At 35.1% G+C, this 19,585-nt stretch overlaps 1 protein-coding gene across 8 annotated transcripts in view; it reads right to left on the reverse strand.

Annotated features, from left to right (window-relative positions):
• LRP1B (LDL receptor related protein 1B) overlaps window positions 1-19,585 on the reverse strand; it is a 669,756-nt gene that overhangs the window by 93,011 nt on the left and 557,160 nt on the right. For all 8 annotated transcript variants that reach the window (XR_005565475.1, XM_027748979.2, XM_027748987.2 and 5 more), the window contains 6 exons: window positions 19,249-19,436; window positions 18,316-18,499; window positions 16,306-16,391; window positions 12,686-12,808; window positions 8,816-8,997; window positions 6,840-7,039 (listed from right to left, as the gene is read on the reverse strand). Coding sequence is in view for 7 of the 8 variants with exons in the window: in XM_027748979.2 (XP_027604780.2) it covers window positions 6,840-7,039; window positions 8,816-8,997; window positions 12,686-12,808; window positions 16,306-16,391; window positions 18,316-18,499; window positions 19,249-19,436 (963 nt within the window). In the remaining variant the exon portion in view is untranslated. The remainder of the gene's footprint in view (window positions 1-6,839; window positions 7,040-8,815; window positions 8,998-12,685; window positions 12,809-16,305; window positions 16,392-18,315; window positions 18,500-19,248; window positions 19,437-19,585) is intronic.

Below are 19,585 nucleotides of genomic sequence, written 5' to 3' on the forward strand. Positions count from 1 at the left end.
ACAAATACTCTAACATGGATAATAAGAGAAAACATTTTAAATTAGCTTCTACCTTCCCATGGCATTAGAGAAGTTTCTCTTTAAGAACTCTGGCACCCAAAGGCAGAAAATTCAAACTGATTAAACCTGAAAAACCAGGCTATATTGTTTTGAATTCCACTCTCTGAAACTTGATTTTCTGAACGCCAACAAAATAGAGATTAAAAAGCCTACTGACATCTTGATCTAAATGGAACCAGTGGTAAAGTCTTAGGAAGCATTAAGATGAAATGCATGAAGGAAGAACAACACTTAATATGAAAATAGCAATTAAATCTACAAAACCAAATGAACTTGGAAGTGGTTGATCTTCTCTGCTGCAATTACTGATCCTTGCAGTCCTCTTTGCCTGTGAACTCCCCTGTTAACTTTTTGTCTCATTTTATATTCAACTTGTAACCTCTCTGAGACACAGTCAATACTTCTTTATTTCCTTTTAGTACTTTCTCCTGATGCTTGTTCCTTTTGATAAAGAATTTGAAGTGCTTAGTCCATAAAATTAATAATGAATAATGACAATAAGATTATCTCTATTAAGCTTGTGACAAAGTACATAATTTTGACGGATGTAATTAAATTTAAGTATGTTACATTAAAACACTAATTTTTGAAGATGAAGCATTTTATAATCACTATTACTTTTATGAAATTGACGCTTTTTTAAAAAAAAAGCACAAACCTGTCAAACTCAATGAGCAGGATAAAAATATTCATAGAATATATAGATGAAGCCCAGTAATTAAAGCTATGTTTCACATTAAAAAATAAATTAAAAATACACTTTTAGGATGGTATTACTCACATCTTTAATAACAAGATGTGCATTTATTTCTGTAAATTTCAATTTACATTTATTTCTGCCAATTTAATATATATGTATCACACATCCATATTGAGTAAACTATGGTAGATACAAGTCCTAGGATTAAATGGTAGGACATTTTGCCAGTCAAAAATGTAACTGGAGCAGTGAAAACAGAATATTTCAGTATAATAAACTCACACAAAAAATTCTTATAAGTCCCAAAACCATCACAAAAGAAACAGGAAATTTAGGCTTAAATCTAAACATCTTAAGGCACTAATGTATCTGAGGTATTAAACTTGACTACTACACATAGTGACACCATGAGAAGAGATGCATAAATTTTCCAAAATCTGCATATAAAACCAGTTGATCAAAGCTAGGACTGAAATATTTTATTGTCCCACTTTAACACGTTTTATTACCTTTTTACATTCACTGTGAGCAGTTGTTTATATTCCAGTAACTCCATGGCAGTACAGAGCAGTGATTAAATTATTCTCAAACATATACAAGTCACAATATGAGTAAAACAACTCAGTGTGCTAATGAGATTCAAAGGTTCTTTAATTATTTTTCAGATTTATAGAGAACGTTTACGTGCCTCCCAGCCCCTCACTTTAGACTTGTGTCTTGCTGCTGGTTTCAATATTCATCCTCACTCACATCCAAGCTCTTCCTTCCTTTATCTTTCCCTCTCCTGCCATCCAACTATGATATTTAAACTGCTAAGCCCCTTTGGTTTATCTCATTTATCTGTAACCATAGGAGCTGTTCAACACTGCAACCTCCTTCATTTTTGATTGTGTTGTTATGAACAGAGAGAAAACAGGAAATCTGTGGTTTATGCTCTCTGTTCCCCTCTGACAGGAACAACTGCACGGAAACTAATGTCCATCCTTTAAAATTTGTGATGGCACATAGGGAAAATCATATGGAAATTTAAAGTGACTTCTGCTAGGTTTCTAATGAGCATGTAGAAAACCTGTTTTCAGAAGTTTATCATCTAATCCAATTTGGGCATATTGGCACAAGAACAGTGGAACATACAGAAACCAAGCTGGTTGCAATCTTCATAAACTGGGCTCCAGAAACTGGAGACTGTGGAACCTTAGAGTAATGTAACTATGTGAACTGCCCTTAATACAGGTGAATCTGAGTATTTTTTCCTGAATAGTATCCTTTAAAAGAGAAGGAACAAAATAAAATAAAATAATCAGATGTAGGAATACATATGGATTGGAGAATTTTATTGGAACAATTATGAAAACTGAATCTAGGAAGCAATAGTGGAGGTGTAGCAATTATCAGTTTGTGCTGTCACATGTGGCTACAATGACTAATTTCCATAGATTCCTCAAAGGTTGGGAAAAAATTGTTGCCATATCAGAACTAGTTCTTATCTGCTATGAGAAACCCTCTTTTCAGACTGGACTTCTTCCAGTATAAATGTGGAAGGAATTGGTTTCTGTAATCTTTTAGATTACTTCACCATTAGGACAATTTATAAATAACTGGATTTATTCTTTTATAAAACTGTGGTGGCAGAGTTCAGAATTAAACACTTTTTACCTACAAAGTCCTTACAATTAGCATTTTTTCAAATTACAGGTGCTAAAACTGAAAGATGTTTTAATCTCCAAAACCCTTGTAACTTGATTCTTCAAAACTTGCATATATACCTACTAATTCTAAAGTTTGCAAATACTCAGGCAGAATGTAATTTTGAAGACAATGTTTGTTTTTTTTTCAAATTGAGATACTGTAGGAAAGTTGCTCTCTTAACTACATTACAGCTAAAGAAGTAATTCATGAATATTTGATTTATTTAAAGCTCAACACTTTTTCATTGCTTCATTTTCATGCCCCTGTCAGATGAAGCAATGAAGTTTTCAACTTTTGTTTTTACAGTATAAAGCAGTAAAGAGCTTGACACAGTTCAAGGACTAATCCCAGCTCAGAGAAGCTTCTGTACTTCTTAAACCAGACTATCAGATTTCCCTTTTACAGTTTCATTATACTGAAATTCTCATCTTCAAAGTGAAATGTGGAAATGGTAGGCAGCTCTGGGGTTTAAGAGCTCTGAAGGATAGGAAAACCTGCACACGAACCATCCAGATACCTGGGGAATTGTGAAGCCCGCATCTCCTCTGGGCAGTGAGAACCAAAAGCAGCTAAGTCTGACAAATTCTTAAATGTAGGGTTTTTTTAAAGAAAAAAAGCCCACATAAGTAAACCAGCTTAGTGCTTAACCAGATCAGTGCTTCAATACCTGCTTAATCATTTACAGTGCATAACATTTGTGAATGCTGCAGTGCTGAATTGGCTAAGCTCTAAAGACAGTTTACATAACCAAGCATTAAACTTCAAATAGCTAAGCAAGGTCATTGCTGCCCCCAGCACCAAGAAGAGCTCCCAAGTACTGTAAGATTTCTGGCCTAGTTAGCATGTTTTCAAAGTTCTTACCAGGACTCTCCTGGTAATTATAAAAGCCCATTTCTCTATTGAAATGCAGAGGAACTTTACAGGAGAAAAGCAGCAGATGTTCTTTTCTCCTGAAAAAGCTTTAAGGTTTGTAAGAAAAAAAAAATTAAAAAACTAGTGGAAAAAAGTGTTAACACTAAGATCTAAATACATATAAACTCCCACTGTATGGAATAAACATTCCTTGGTTTAACATACAGCATGTCACTAATTAGCCTAAAATAGTTGGGTCTGTCCTCAGGTATCTAATGTGGAGCACAGAACACTGCACTCTATCTCATACCATAACATCTCTTAATAACACAAAATCCAACCATCCTTCAAGGTACTTATTTGCTGGGTCTCATGAAATCTCTGTGGCAGTTTCTGATACATTTTGCAGCAGGTAATTTAAGATGCAGAAATCATATTCTCAGAAAAAAACAAAACACCTTAGAGCAAGCTAGCTTTATTCTCAAAGGTCACAGAAAAAGGGGGAAAAAATACTTAGTTTGCCATAACTAGCAGTTCAGATTGCATCATTCACAGGAGTCCCATTCAGACTTTTTTCTCTGATCCATGAGCATGTTTTTTATGGTCCCAATATCTGTGCCTTTACACTTTTCTACTTGAAAACACAAAGGTTAGAATAAACTCAGCCATCCTTTATTAACTTTGATAATGCAAAGAGTCTCAAAATGACAAAGAAAAATAGACCATGAAATCCATGTTAACAATGTATCTCCAAGAAACACAGTTATCATAAGATATAAACCTAATCTCTCATTTAAGTGCTTATCAACATGGATTACAGATATCAGAAAGCTAGAGGGGATCACAGTTTTACTTCCTCTATACACCCACCACTGAACTTCCCTGAGTTTCCCTTATTAAGATAATTAATTTATAATGGTTAAATTTCATCTTCCAAAATATTTCTAGTCTTGTGCTGAAACATGAAGACATTAAACATCTATTTGGTAATTGGTTCAGGAGAAGAAGGGAAGGAGGGACAAGAATTTTATTAAAGACAAATTGATCATTACATAGGAGCTTTGCAAATTTCCCAAAGCTCCATTTGGACAACCCACAGGAATGCTGCATCTGTTACAGACACCAAGAATTCTATCACTTATTTGTTAAATCAACAGAAACTTTTCTACAACTTGATTTTAGTTTGTTAATCACATTTTGAGTGAAACTCCTGACAACAGAAATTAAAAAATGGCATTAGATGTGGGCAGGATGGAAAGTATCCAGAGAAAGGCCACAGAAATGATCCAAGGCCTGGGAAGCTGCCATGTGATGAAAGGCTGAGAGAACTAGGTTTGTTCATCCTTGAGAACAGAAGGCTGAGAGGAGACCTCATCACCATGTTCCTGCATTTAAAAAGTGGCTACAAAAAGAGGAAACTCCCTTTTTACGAGGAGTCACATGGAAAAGGCAAAGGGTGATAGGAATAAGTTACTCCTGAGACACAAAGGGAAAATGTTTCACAGTGAGAACTATCAGGCACTGGAATAGTCTCTCCAGGGAAATGATGGATTACCCAACACTGGACACTTTTAAGATGCAGCTGGACAGGGTGCTGGGCCATCTTATCTGGACTGTGCTTTTGCCAAAAAGACGTTGGATCAAATGATCCAAATGGTCCCTTCCAACCTCATACTGATTAGCTAAAGAGAAAATCTTGCTCCTACATCATTTAAATACCTCAGGATGTTTTTCCCAAAGTGTGTTTCTTATTGCTTGAATATTTATATACCATCTGGACTTAAAACAGACATGTCCTCAAAAGTCGTGTGATACCAGGTTTCCACAAAGTCACTATCACTTTTGGAGTTTGCCTCACATATTTCACTGGTACCAAACTTGGATAAATTTGCTGTGGCACTGTGACAAATTTCCTTCTTCTCTAGGGTCACATATCCTCAGGGTAAGACATTAACTCTGGGAATATAAAGCAGTTGAAACTGATTTTTACCACCTGGGCAAGAGAAACCCACAGGCTGGAGAGCGAGGCAACGGACACCAAAGACAGCATGACTAGAATTTTGCAGATAATCTCCTGAATTTAGTGAAGGATGGCATTTTCAGAGAAAGGAAAATTCTGAAACTCTCAGGTTGAAAAGGAAGATTGAGAAAAGTTTGACCACTGCAGTCAGTTTAGGGCTGAGAGACACAGTGGCTACTATTTACTTCTTTCCTTTGAAAGATCCAGGAGTAAGACTAAGGATAATTGTATGAGGAAAAAAATAGCAGGATAGCAGCACAGGAAATAACATCAAGAGGAGTATGGAGCTTTGCTTCATCGGTCAGAAAAAGAGACAGCAGGAATCCAGCTGGCATCTGGGGATATGTCTGAGCCAGTGCTGCTCAGGTGAGCAGGTTATGACTGACCAGTGTTTGGCACAAAAAACACAGAAGTTAATGGTGAGATTAATGGGATTGTTTACAGCTCTCATAGCTACTGCTATAGTCTCTTCAATCTACCATCTCAAATAACTCTCATTGAATTATTCATGATGTATTTATCACTTACTATTCACGAGTATTAGGGCTAGAATACTGGTTGTTTTGCTTTTTTCATTTCACAGCTAAGCATCAATCTGAAAATCAAGTAGTTATTTCATATACTCTGGTTTGGAGAAAACCTGGAAGCACCCAGTAGGAGATAAAAGCCTAAAAAAGCGCAAATCCACGAAATTTTACCAGCACAGCAGCAGTTCTGAGGCTAGGGCAAAGCTTGTGGAAGGGAGCTCAGGTAACAGTTTCTTCTCAAAAAGAAACCCCAAGAAAAACTCAGTAGACTGATATTATTTCATATATTTGAATTAAAATTAAAGATCTTTAATTATACAATTTGGAATATGAGAACTATTCATCACAGTGTAAAACTTTTTATTTTTTTTTTTAGAATACTTCATAGATAAATGACAAGAGCTTTTTAATTATCTGTCAGGTGAGAAGCAAAAGATAAGGATAGAGATTACTTAATTACATAAGTATTTCAAAAGTTATTATTTCACCCATCTACCAGGAAAGCCCCAAATTAGATTTGCAATACTGGTCTCATGCTGAACAGAATAATGGGCATGTCCAGCCCTTCTGAGGCTGGAGAAAAGGATGATTTTAGCCATATTCGGACATATGGCACACAGGATATATCCCTTCCAGTCTTAACAGCCAAGTTTCACTCTATATCTTGATAGAGAACATGTGAATATTTATACCAGGGTATAAAATTGACAGGGCTGCCTCAGATTGCTGAGTCTGTTCCTAGAGTTTCCGTTCGACATTTTTTCCACAGGCATGTATTACTGCATGTTTAAAAACTACTCATATTTATAACAGAGAGGAAAAATGAACAGAGACTTTTAAAATATTGATAAAAGGAACATAATGCCCCAAAAAATGTTGCAAAAATATTTTAAAGGACAGCTTTTATGTAATTACGGACAACACAGAAAGCACCTTTGATTTGAAAATTATCAAAAAATAAAAAAAAAAAATCCAACAAACTGTGGCCAACCTTTATGTCTGTGAGATCCATCCATGTTAGAAAACTCAATGTGATTTTCATCAGCCCAATACAGCCTGTGGTTGACATAATCTATTGTAAGAGCCATAGGTCTGGATATCTGTGCCTCTATGATAACAGTTTGTCTGGATCCATCCATCCCAACACGGCCAATGTGAGGGTACTCACAGCAATCAATCCAGTATAAGTATCTGCAAAACAAAGCATAACAGCTGAATAATAACAATAAATATTTGACCAGAGAGGCTGTGGATGCCCCACCCCTGAAAGTGTTCAGTGGGTTGGATGGGGGCCTGAGCAACTTGATCTAGTGAATGGTATCCCTGCCCATGGCAGAGGGCCTGGAACCAGATGATCTCTAAGGTCCCTTCCAACCCAAACCATTCTGTGATTCCACAAGTAATATATTTATTCAATCTCAGGAATAAATCGGTAATTATTCTATAATATTTTGACTTTCCAGATATTTTTTTTTTATTTTTCTAGATCTGCCTGTAAATAAGTGTGCTAAATGTAAAGGGTTTGAATAGGAGAGTCTTCATGTTAGGTGTGATTTTATTACACTAATTATGGATTAATAAAGAGTGCATTTAAATTGCTCGGTCTTGATAACTTAGAATTTTAAATACTACCCAAATTGGACTTTGTGAATCTCAAACTTGCATAAATGGCATCACTACTAAATTTATCAGAAATATGGTGTTACACTTACTTTTCTTTGTCATATAATGAAATTATATTGCTTTAAAAAGTAGTAGTGCCAGAACATTAGAACAGTTTCTCACACAGAAGGCTTAAAAATGGGTGAAACACGGAGAGAGGCTGTTGGAATGCTGAGGAGCAATTTTTTCCTCAATATGCCATTTAACCACAATGCAGAGCACAATTGTCATAAAGAAAGAAAAAACTCCTATTATTTAGTACATGGTTGCATGTTGCTACTGTTGTGTGCCATTACTCAGAACCTCAGGACAGATCTTTCCAGCTGGGAAGCTGATACGATTCTACTCTACAGGTTTTGGACAGGCTTTCCAAAACCCAGATGCAGCTCATGCTCTTAATAACCACCTGGAATTGTATTTGTGTGCAGGAGGAAATAGGGGTCCTAAGAGCAGCTACAGGTGCAATATGTTGGCACCATACTCCACATAAACAGCAGAGAAAGGGATCTTTCTCCACTGACTCCAACAGGACACATTTTGTTTGGAAATATATCATTACTCTTGCACAGCATCAGCAATGTAATTGATTATGCATTTCTCCTTTGTTAGAAAAAAATAAGATAAAATTAACATTGTTTCAAATAATAACTCTGAATTTGAAATAAAAACACAGATATATTTTTCAGCAGCTTGCCATATTAAAATAAACAAATACATAAATATATTTAAGAAATATTATTAAAATAGATTGGCCTCATAGATCTAAATCTGTACACACTGAAAAGGAGCCAAGTAAGTTGATTATGCCTATATATATATATATATATACATATATATACATATAAACTTTCCTGAAGAACTGGGAGTCTCTGTACAAACTTTGTAGGTTGATTTCTGCATACACAGGGAACATATCCTGGATGCCCAGGTAACCAAAGGGAGAACCCATGGATTGGTATCTTGAGTATATTTAAAAAAGATCTGTAGGCTCCCTGCCAAATTTGACAGGGAAAAAAGGGTACAGTTACAAGAAAATTAAATTCTAGTTCTAAGAACCAGTAGAAAATGCCTTTTATCTTAAAAATAGTAAAGTAGATAGTTTATACCAATTATTATTATACCAATTTTCTAAGTAGTGATGATATAGTAAGCATTGGTAATACACATTCAGACTACTGATATCCAATGTAGCTGAAAGTTAGGTAATAAATATTAATTAGTATTTTCTGTCTACTTTTTACAAAAAAATATTTTAACATCAAGTTAGGATTAAATTCAAATTACTGCAAATTGGCTTCTTCATACCCAGCTTGAGGATCTAAGGAGAGATCTCTGGGAAACTTCACCCTCTTGCTCACAAGGACAGTTGGGTATAAACCATTGAGTTTAGACACCTCAATAATTCTCTTTTCAGTGTCAGACCAATAGAGATTCTTCCCAATCCAATCGACAGCCAGTGCATTGGGAACAGCTGTATTGTGGATTACCTAGAAAAGCAAAAATCACATAAATTATTCATCTAAATACTGGGGAAAGGAACAACAACTCAACAGTTACTGATACCAGAATATGGAGAGGCTGGATATTCAATACAGCTACATAAAACCTGTGAAAAATGGGTAGTACTCACTGTTAAATACTGACACTTCCCAAGGAATGACACTTCCTAAGGAACTAAGATAATGTGACACTTTCCTTATAGTAAGGGAGAATGGAGAATACCTCAATGAGGTAAACAGCAAATTCCCAGCTTCTCTGCATTATGCACTAAGTTCTACAAATTTTGGACCTTTTGTTTTTCATCTTAGGCTTCTACTTTTCTCTTCATGTAAAAACAAACAAACAAACGAGCAAACAAACAACTTTTTTCCTCGTTACTAGTTTACTTTTTCTTTCCAGAGAGCAGAACGGAGATGAGGTTTCTCTCCCCACAGTGTGCCCCCAAACACATCTGCTTCTCAGCTCCCCACTTCTCTCACTGGTCTACATCAGCATGTCTTTCATTTTAATATCACAGTGGTACCATATGTCATTGTGACAGACAGACCATAAGAGCACTCAGCTGAGTTCCAGGAAGAGGTTACTAGTTGGAAAGTAAACAGTGTGCTCTTATTTCCAACATGCATGTGGCAGAAGAAAGAGGAGCTTTCCAAGAATTAGTTAAATTTCAAAAGGAACACATGATTCAGGAGTAAGAGACAGGAGCGATTCAGTCACCTACTGGAAAGCCCACGCTCTGCCAGCAGGGATATGTTATTCTCAAGGTTTTGGAAGACTTGAATAATTCTGAGACTTGAACAAATTCCTCTGGATACACGTGATCATGAATCTCATCATGATTGTACGACTCCGTCTTGCTTGGCTGGGAGTATTTCATGTCAAGTGTTGAGTAATATTTGAAAATTCACGAACATTTGAGGTCAGTTTATTCTACGCTTGAAAATTCTATTCCTGAGAAGGTCTATTCTGACTTATTCTGTTCCTGGTTAGGGTTTGATTAGGTCTGTGCAACTAGAACTTCAGAAAACCACAAAACAGAAAGCAGTTCTTGAAAATATTTGAGATTCCTTAAGTACTAATAATGGGTTTACTACTGTGCTGTACATTATTTATTGTCATCTTCAGCACTAAAAGCATGTGCTTTTAGTCTATCAGCCATAAACCTGATTATGTACAATTGAATGTGTTAGCTTTAATTTTATTTACCATTTGAAGACACTGAAAAGTCTTCAAGATAAGAATGGATATGGTGAGATACTTTAAATCCATTTTATAGCTATGAATATTCAAACCTACCTTTTCAGGTTGTTACATTATTTATCATGTTATCAAATCTGTTTTAAAAATTAAATTCAGGCATGCACAGATTTTTTTTTTATATGAATAAAATATTTTGTTTTCTAATACCTTCCCAGTACCAGCTTCACTGGTTTATAAATGTGTAATTGCAGCAACTGCTGCACTGTAACATGGGACATTTCCTGTAGAAATGGATAACTGCAAATTTAGAGGTTTATCTACAACACCTAAACACTGCACAACAGCATCAACCAAAGTAATTAGTCTGTTTTCTGATGACTTTTCCTTTGGAGAGTCACTTCAAGCTTATTCCAGTCGCTGAGCTCACCAGTGTGACATTTAACGTGCACAGTCCAGCTTCCTGCAGCAATTTCCAATAACATTTGCATCTACAACACTATACATAAAATACTGTTTTAATGTCTGAACACATCTATGTGAAAACATTGTCATTTCAATTCTATAAATATCTCCTCCATGATCAGATGAAGAAGAAAAATGAGGTGCCATCAGGTTGCCCAGGGCAAGAAAGCCAGAGTTGGTGTGCTGAAAAGATGCCATCTCCTAAAAGGGAAATCCTAGATAATATATCAAACAGGATCATTTACACTGATAGCAGATCTATTTATAGTAAAGAGTAACACAAGAAGTATGAAGGTAGTAAAATAAGAAATTCATACTTCAAGGCAAAAAGTCTATCAACCATAAAAACTCTCATGACAAAAAAAAAAATAAAATATGTAAACAGGTTTTCTGGATAACAAAACCCATAAATCTTTAAATAATTAAGCAAATAATTATAATAGTTTAATTTTAAATAATTTAATTTTAATAACATCAATTACTAAATATATCCTTTGGTGAGCTATTAGAAAGTCAGAGAGATATAAAATTATCATTTTGGATAAAAGATGACTGATATTATATTAGACAGCTACAACATATAATTCTTCATAATTTCTTGCATGTATTTTTAGCTTTCAGAGGCCAAATCTGGGACAGGTTTTACAGAGAAAAAAACAAATTTTTGTATGAAAATTAAATGTATTTATTTTCATAACTTTTGCTTGTACATTAGCATATTTGAGCAAAATCTCCATCAATATGACACTTGTCCTGTAAACTGCAAAATTATAATGAAGGAAAAAAGAAATATCCTATATGTTCCCATCCTAATTGTTTCTTATACTGTTCAAATTTCTGAAATCTTTCCTTAAAAAATAAAACAGTTATTAAATCATAGCAATAGGAGGTTTGGTCGGTTGTTTGGGTTTTTTTTTTTCTCCCTCTTGGTTATTACAACTTCTTGACTGGGAAAAATTCTTTTTGGAATAGTTAAGATTAGAAATAAAAAAATCTGAGGTCATCCCCAGTCCTAAAACAGCATAACACAATTTCATCCAGAATGGAGAGATGCTCTGTAAATTGTTTAAAGGCATTAAATATGATTCCAGAATTTAACGAATTTTGAACCCTACACTTGCCTGACCCTATTTTTTTCAGGAAACCTCTTTGCAGGGACTCACTAGAACTTCTGAGTAGATGCTGGATTTTAGTTTTACCCCCAGGGCATCAGAGTGCCATAAATTATGTTCTTAAGGTTCACTGGTACCTGTGAGCTTCAAACCTAACCTTCAAAAAATGTGTTCTGAGGATGTTTCAGTCCATGCACTAACCTGCAAATGAAAAACAGAAGAAATCTTTTTCTCTCTGCATATTTATTGGTGCGCAATGAGGGAGCAAAATTTACAAGGTATGTTACTGCTCATCTACTCCATGTTTCAGAAGGTCAGACATAATAGAATAAACAAAAGATTCCTTACTGCTTATCACCAATGCTGGAAAAAACGTTCACATAAGTCAACAAATGTGCTTAATAGTGGATTTGTGAACTTAATCCACTACAGAGGCAGAACAGACAGGATGTGCAGAAAGGGGGGTGCAGTTTTACCCCGGATTATTCACAGCAAAGACATGGAGTTGTTTTCACTGTCAGTGTAGTGGAGGTGAGACAAAAAACCACTAAAGACCACGAAAAAATTTATAAGAAGTAATACACCAATGTATTTCCACAGCTTAACACCTATTTATAGCTCTTTTTAATTTGGCATCCAGTAAACCGCATGGAACTGCCAATTCAGTCAACTGTCAAATAAGTTATAAGGAATTTAGTTCCTAAATACACTTCTCTTAGTCCCTATCGCTACTTCAAATAAGATATAAATGCAATTAAAGTTTACTAGGACTTGCTAACTCCTGCTGTGTTTGTATTCATATACCAAAGCCTCACAATCTGGGTAAAAAACATGCAGGAGCATTTCCCAAAATACTCAAAAAAATCTAATTCTAGTAGTGACATTATTAATCCCCAATTACCTTGATGTCACTTCCATTTAAAGACATTCTGTTTATGCGACTGCCATTTGGTCTGCTGGAATCAATCCAATAGATGAACTCTTCTCTATAGTCAAAGTCTACTGCAATCACATTGTTCAGCCCCTAAAAATAGGGAAAAAAAAGCGCCTATTTATTCAAATGTTTGAATATAAACTGCTGGATAACATTCAGAATAAAATATACGTTGCATTTAATACTCAGAAAGCTTTATTTAACTGACTGCATATTTGTGAAGCAATTACCTCATTTTTCTATCTATTACTTGTGAAAAATCAGCATAAAATAAAGTAACAGAAATAAATGGTGACAAAGAACTGTCTCACTTCAAAAATGCAGATGATGTATGAGGCTAAGGGAAGTTTGTTTTTTTCTTTACTATTATTAAAATGAACTTTAGCACTAAACACTTTGACTTTTGCTCAATTTCTCTGTTCATTACTACCTTTGGCATTTCTTTGGCAAATTAGATGAGAGAAACAGAAATAGTATAACATCTGTGATATTTAAGTAACGAAAAAAAATCCTTAGAAATATAAATTAATCAGGAATTCAAAATAGTGGTGTTCAAAAAGTTTTGATTTTAATTCCTGAATAAAGAGGTTTTGACTATTTACATGCTATGTTATAGGTACTGTGTATATATACACAGAGACACAGAGGTAATATATACATGAAGTGTAAAAACCAGAGATCTAGCAGGCACCTGGGAGTCTCCTATGGCTCCAATTACAACAGCAATACATTTTAGGAAAGAGTGGTGATCATATCTGAGCTACTCTTTACTCCAGTAGGTTGGAAAGAGCAATCATATAATAATGGCTTTTCATCCCAAATGGCAGATAAGAAGGAAGGGGGTTGCATTCAGACGAGGGCTCTTATTTCCTTATCTGCCCCATAACCTGCTTAACGTCCTGATATGTAGTGAAATTACAATTATTCTTAATATACCAAGATGTTGTTATCAATGAAATATGGAGCAGCAGCGGTAAAAAGAACGGAAGCTGTTTGTACTCCTTTTAAAACCGCAGTATCAGTTAATCAATTCCCTTATCAGCCCCGTGACATTCTACTCTCAGGTGGATCAGCAACCTCCCTCGTGGATGTAATTCATCCCTGTAAAGGGGATGTGCTGGACCAGCCAGCTCTAAAATAAACAGCTAAGCACAACAATATTTAATTGCACAGAAACTTGATACATGGCTTATCTGCCATCTACCACTGTGTAATTACTGTAAATCTATCTCTTGATCAAAACGTAGAGAAAAAGAGCAATTAGGCTGCACAAATCATCATTAGAGTAAGCCTGAAACAATACAGGGTTGGAGGACCACTCATTTTCAATCTCATACCTATGTATGCAGTGTTTTATCAAAACCAGCTGCAGCTCTGTCAGTCATAACTGTGCTGCAAAACACTTGTCCTGTCTCTTTTACTATTAGTATAATTGTATCTACAGAGCAATCCCAACCCCAAATTCTTAAAAAAGGAGACAACAGGTGAATGAATACAAAATACTATTGAATACAAACTATTATTTAATACATTCTATGACATTCTAGAAATTGAAGTCAGCAATTTTTGAAAAACTAGCCTTATATCTATATATTCTATGACACTGTAAAATTTTCCTAAGGATCCAGACTAATAAAAAGAATTGACTGCTGGCACGTCTTTGGTTTCAAGTGTTTTATTTTGGGTCAGTTAGTTTCAATATTTATCAGAACATCAATTGCAGGTAAAATATTTCTGTACATTTGTAACAGAGTTCTCTGTCCAGACACCATCTCCTCTTTCTGAGGTGTCACTTAAGTCCTTCTAACATAATTCTTTGTTGCGTCACGTGCAATCTGCTTTTTAGAAGGAATAGAGATTTCAAATGGCATCAGCTGCCTTAGTCTCTCATCTTAAACCTGTGTTTTTGTTTCTGTTACACACAGCACAGGCTGTGATTTGTGTTCCCTTGGTGCCCCAATTAAAAAAACAGATAAAAATCCCAAATAATGAGGAAGATTATCTACTCTGCTTACGGAAACTCTAATGATTTTGATGACTAGGATGTGAAGGAAATGGAAAGCAAAGAACATACATGAGACACAATTCAAACAGTTGTACTGTTTATGTATATTTGAAAAAAAAAAAAAAAAGGAAAATAGAGGGAAAAAGCTGGCACATAACTCAGAGAAGACTGAATGAGCTCCTGCTTTCAGCTTCTTTACTCTGAGTTTATATGAACAACTGTTAGAATGGCAAAGCACAGACCAAATACACAAAAAGAAGGGTGGGTTTGCTCCTCTGCCAGAGCCACTCTGGTATTTGCCATTATCTGGTAGATGTCCAGGAAAGAGCCAATTTATCCTAACATCATAAGGACACAAAGATGTCCTGCTGAGGGAGATAACCCCACGTGTGGTTCTGTTGGTATAGTTCCTCTTCGGCTTTCAAATCAAATGCTGTATTTGTAGGAGCAAAGGCCAGTAGGTTCAATAGCAGAGGTATTTATCAGACCAGTGAATTAATGTGATATGGAAAACATAGATTTTCTTCAGTGGCTGGAGCTATGTGGTCTCTAATGCACTGAAGAGGAGTCCATTAAATTGAAGACTGATGATGCCCTGAGACAATCTGTCAGCACCGACCATCAAGAAAATTTACTGTTTGTTCCCCTCTTTCCACAGGCTTCCATTAACAGATACACCAGCAAAAGAGGGGAGAGGCAGTGAGATGGAAATGAGAGGGAGTCAGAAGGATTTCAGAAGAACAGACAGACTTTAACATAACATTTTCTATGCTTAAATAAAGCCAATGTTTAATGCAAGATGGTAATTTTGTAATCACTGTTGTGAAGACCTAAGCACGTCTCTTGTGACATTAGGGTGCACAGCTTACTGACACAAGGAGTCACAAAGAGCCTAATTATATTAACAGGTACTAAATAATTTCCTAGTCTTACTACAATTGACTGAATATTATTCAAGGAAATAGATATTTTTATTAAAAATATTTTGGAAATCTAATCTGTGGTAAGTAACTACACTTAGGTGAAGCACAGAAGAAGAGCAGAAACTGCTAAAAATGTCAGCTCTGCATTTACTGGGTGACATTCTATTTTTTGTGGGTTTTTTCACATTTTTTGCCTGTTATAATAATTTAGAGTAATTACTTAAAAAAATAGATTTAGCTAAAGATATAAGTTCATGTATTGCTATAACATAAATCTTGGGATTGTCTGTCTAAAAAATAGATTTTGATTGTGACAGTAAGCAGCCCAAATAATACATGGCCAAATGGTTTTTTGTTGTTTTGCTTGGGTTTTTTACTGGAATTTACAAATTGAGCAAAACATATTGGGATGGAAGAGGATCACAAATAACATCATTTTTTAGTACATCAGAATGACTGACGAAACAACTGCCTGAGCTTTAATCTTGTCAAATTCAGACAAAATAGTCAATTTAAAGTATTACAACAACTCTGAAGATGCTGCAGTTGTTCTGTGGTGCTCACAACGCCAATTGTAGGATGATGTTTCTGTCAGTTGCACACTTTAGAAAAGAATAAAAGTATTGAGTTAAACTTAGAGCATGGTACTATGATTATACCTGTTTCAACAAAGTGTAGTTGGATCCATCAGTGCTAATTTTTCTTATTTCATGATGATCAGCCAGAATTAAGAAAGGTTCCTCATCTAAACCCCGGGAGAAAGAATATATTAGACTAGCTTTACGTTAATTTATGGAAAATCAGGAATACAATGCTGAAATACAGATGGTTTGAAAAATAAATGTTACATGCTCTGATCAATGTTATGGATGAAAGAAATATTTAAAACATTCAAATGTTCCAAGAAAGATCAATGATGCAGTATAAAAATGAACAAAGCAATCAATTAGTATATCTTTCAATGTAATTCAGTTCTTTTGCCTTTGCAATGTGGGAACCATACTGTATTTTATCCTAATTTAATGTCAGAGATTAAATTTGAAACATATTTCATTCCATATGTTTTAATTTCAACATTTACTTTTAAATTATCGTTGAGACTATTAATTGCTATAGTTGCAAACTGAGCATGTTTTGACCATTGTTTTTTGAGATTTCAATACTCTGAACAGTCTGGTGATAAAGAAGCAGCTCTTTGTAAAAACCATGGTTCTCTAATTCTGAACTGAAGCTAGATTTGACTTTTTTAACCCCGGATTTCTAATTTATAAAAAAAATTATCTTCAGATATTCATTCATGCCGTCACTTACTTTGACATATCTCTCACACTGACATACATAATAGTAAAAATAATATTTTGTTTAAAGCTGTCTTTATTTTAGTTCTATTAAGAGAGACTTCAACTAAAATAAAAAAAAAATATTACCAATGATAATTTAAAATGTATTAAAGGTCTTGTATCTACTGCTCATACATTCTAGAACATAATGTGTTGACCAGCCTACTCCGCTCTTGTACTGAACATATTTGCATTTTATGCTCAACTTTTAAGACATAAATGACCTGATGCATCATCCTCAGCCCTGACTGTTGGTGGTATGTGGAGAATGGCTGCAATGCTCTGCTCTGGTGTAAAGGCTTTAAGGCAATTTATGCCAAAAAAATCAGCATTAGGCCAAACGTGCCCACGTTGGCATCTCCTTGCAGCAGAGCCATCCTTGTACAGCACTCACAGCTTTGCCATGGCCACTTCTCAAGTTTGACGTATTAACCACTCCAAAAAACCACTTCTATGATGTGCCTTAGCTTCCCTTCTCATCTGAGTGATCTATAGCTTCTAAATGTACAGGTGGTTTGCAAGGTGGGAGACAGGAATAGAACAAAAAAAAACAGCTGTGGAATTTCTGCCCTCTCCTGTATTTTCTCTGCTTACTCAGGGAAGTACCTGAAACTGGATTATGAGGCAGACAGAGGTTCCAGCCTTCTTGTCATTTAGAAAGAAAACTGGAAGACTGCCTGGGCTGTGAAAGAAACCCACCAGAACCCAGCAATGGGTTTCTGTTCCGTTCCTGTTGATATTTTGCTTTTCCAGACAATCCCACTCACTGAGGTACATAAAAATAACATCAGAGGGGTGAGGAAATAACCAGTGCTCTTACATATCTTGAGTTTCACTGTGTAACACATATAAGACTGAAGGATTTCATATGCTATAAGAATAATAGAGTTTGCATTTTCTAGTAATTTTCTAAGTAATAACTTTTCCTGCTCCTTCTTTTCACATGAAGTTTGATGTACATTCTAATATTCTTAAGAAACCAGAAATCTTTTAAACACTTATCATAATCATACTGTTATCATGTGACTCAGAAGTAGAACTAAGTGATGCATTTTAACTTTCTTAATACTTTCTCTAATAAAGTTATTAATTCAAACTTTCATGATCCACTGCATCTACTACAAATGATCTGAGAACAATACATATTAAAAATATAACTTATTACATTCAGATACTGAATCACGTTCCTATTTTATATTGAAGAGGTAGGAGAGTCAAAGTAGCTTTGTTTATCTTGCATAGAAAGGTAACAAAGACCTTGGGGCTAAGGTTTTTCACAAATTATTTTGGATACAGCTGTGGATTATAAAAAAAATTAAATAGTAATACCTGAAAGGGATTTGCAGCCATTGATGTTATCAGGCTGTATTTCATACCCCTCTGCACACAAGCATTTGTAGGTTCCATATGTATTGATGCATTGCTGGCTACAGGGAAATCCAGACGAACATTCATCAATATCTACACATGTTTTGCCATCATCCTTCAGGAGGAATCCAGGCCAGCATTTGCACTGGGAAAGAAAACCAAACACATTCATGTTTAATTTCTCATTGATTCTGTTTGTCACCTTGTGTACTTTCTACTGAACATGTTAGCATCATAAACTTTTTATGGATCTCATTTTTTTCAAGTAACATCTTAATTACATTGTTGTTTACATGGTTTACAGGGAATTTACATGTTCCCTCCTGTAATCTCTGTATCTCCAGCTCTCTAGTCTATGGCCTCCTGCCTAGGACATGGTTTCAGAGGTTTAAATATTTTTAGACTTAAACCATGTTGGACAGATTTTATTTAGTTTTCAGTGGGCAAAGATCCCAGAAAACACCCTCACGTGCAGACAACTAACAGTTTTATTCTGTTTCTAAGGTGATTTGACTTTGTTCAAATATTTCTATAATTAATAACGACCTGTAAAAAAGTGGACAAAACCACTATTCCTGCTATTCACTGCTATGAATTTTCCTTTTTTACAACTGATTTTCAGTGCTCTGTATATATATCAGTATGATTTGTTGTATTTAAAGCATTGTATGATCTTTTTCACAGGTTTAAATTATATATTCCACCATTTCTTAAATATCATTGACAATTGTTTCCTTACAGGAAATAAAAACTTGAATGTTCTTATTATTGTAGGTAAGCTACTTTATTACAAGGAATTACCACACAGTGGAGCTTTATTATAATCACACAGTAGTTAAACATTTAAGAACTAAAAACCTGCATTATATTACACCACATTTTGTAATTATTCACCTTGTATCCAACAGGAAGATCCTGACAATCCTGCGAACAGCCACTAACTTTCTTACTGAGGCATTCATTAGTGTGGCAGCTTTTCTCATCAGACCCATCACTACAATCCTCTTTGTTATCACAAACATCACTTTGAGGAATGCACTTGCCATTTTTGCACATAAAAAAAGAGCTGTTACATGACTGCTCTGGAAAACAAACAAAAAAAAAAGAGAGCAACAACTTGGTGTCATCTATTAGTATTTGGAATTAATTTTCTCATGGATCCACTGTTGTGTGTGCATGTGAGATGAAATAATTGTGTAAAAATTGAATATTTATTCCATACTGATAGCAT

This window comes from Pipra filicauda, unplaced genomic scaffold (genome assembly GCF_003945595.2).
Source record: "Pipra filicauda isolate LSUMZ 115617 unplaced genomic scaffold, ASM394559v2 scaffold47_size6085603_pilon, whole genome shotgun sequence".
NCBI lineage: Eukaryota > Metazoa > Chordata > Aves > Passeriformes > Pipridae > Pipra > Pipra filicauda.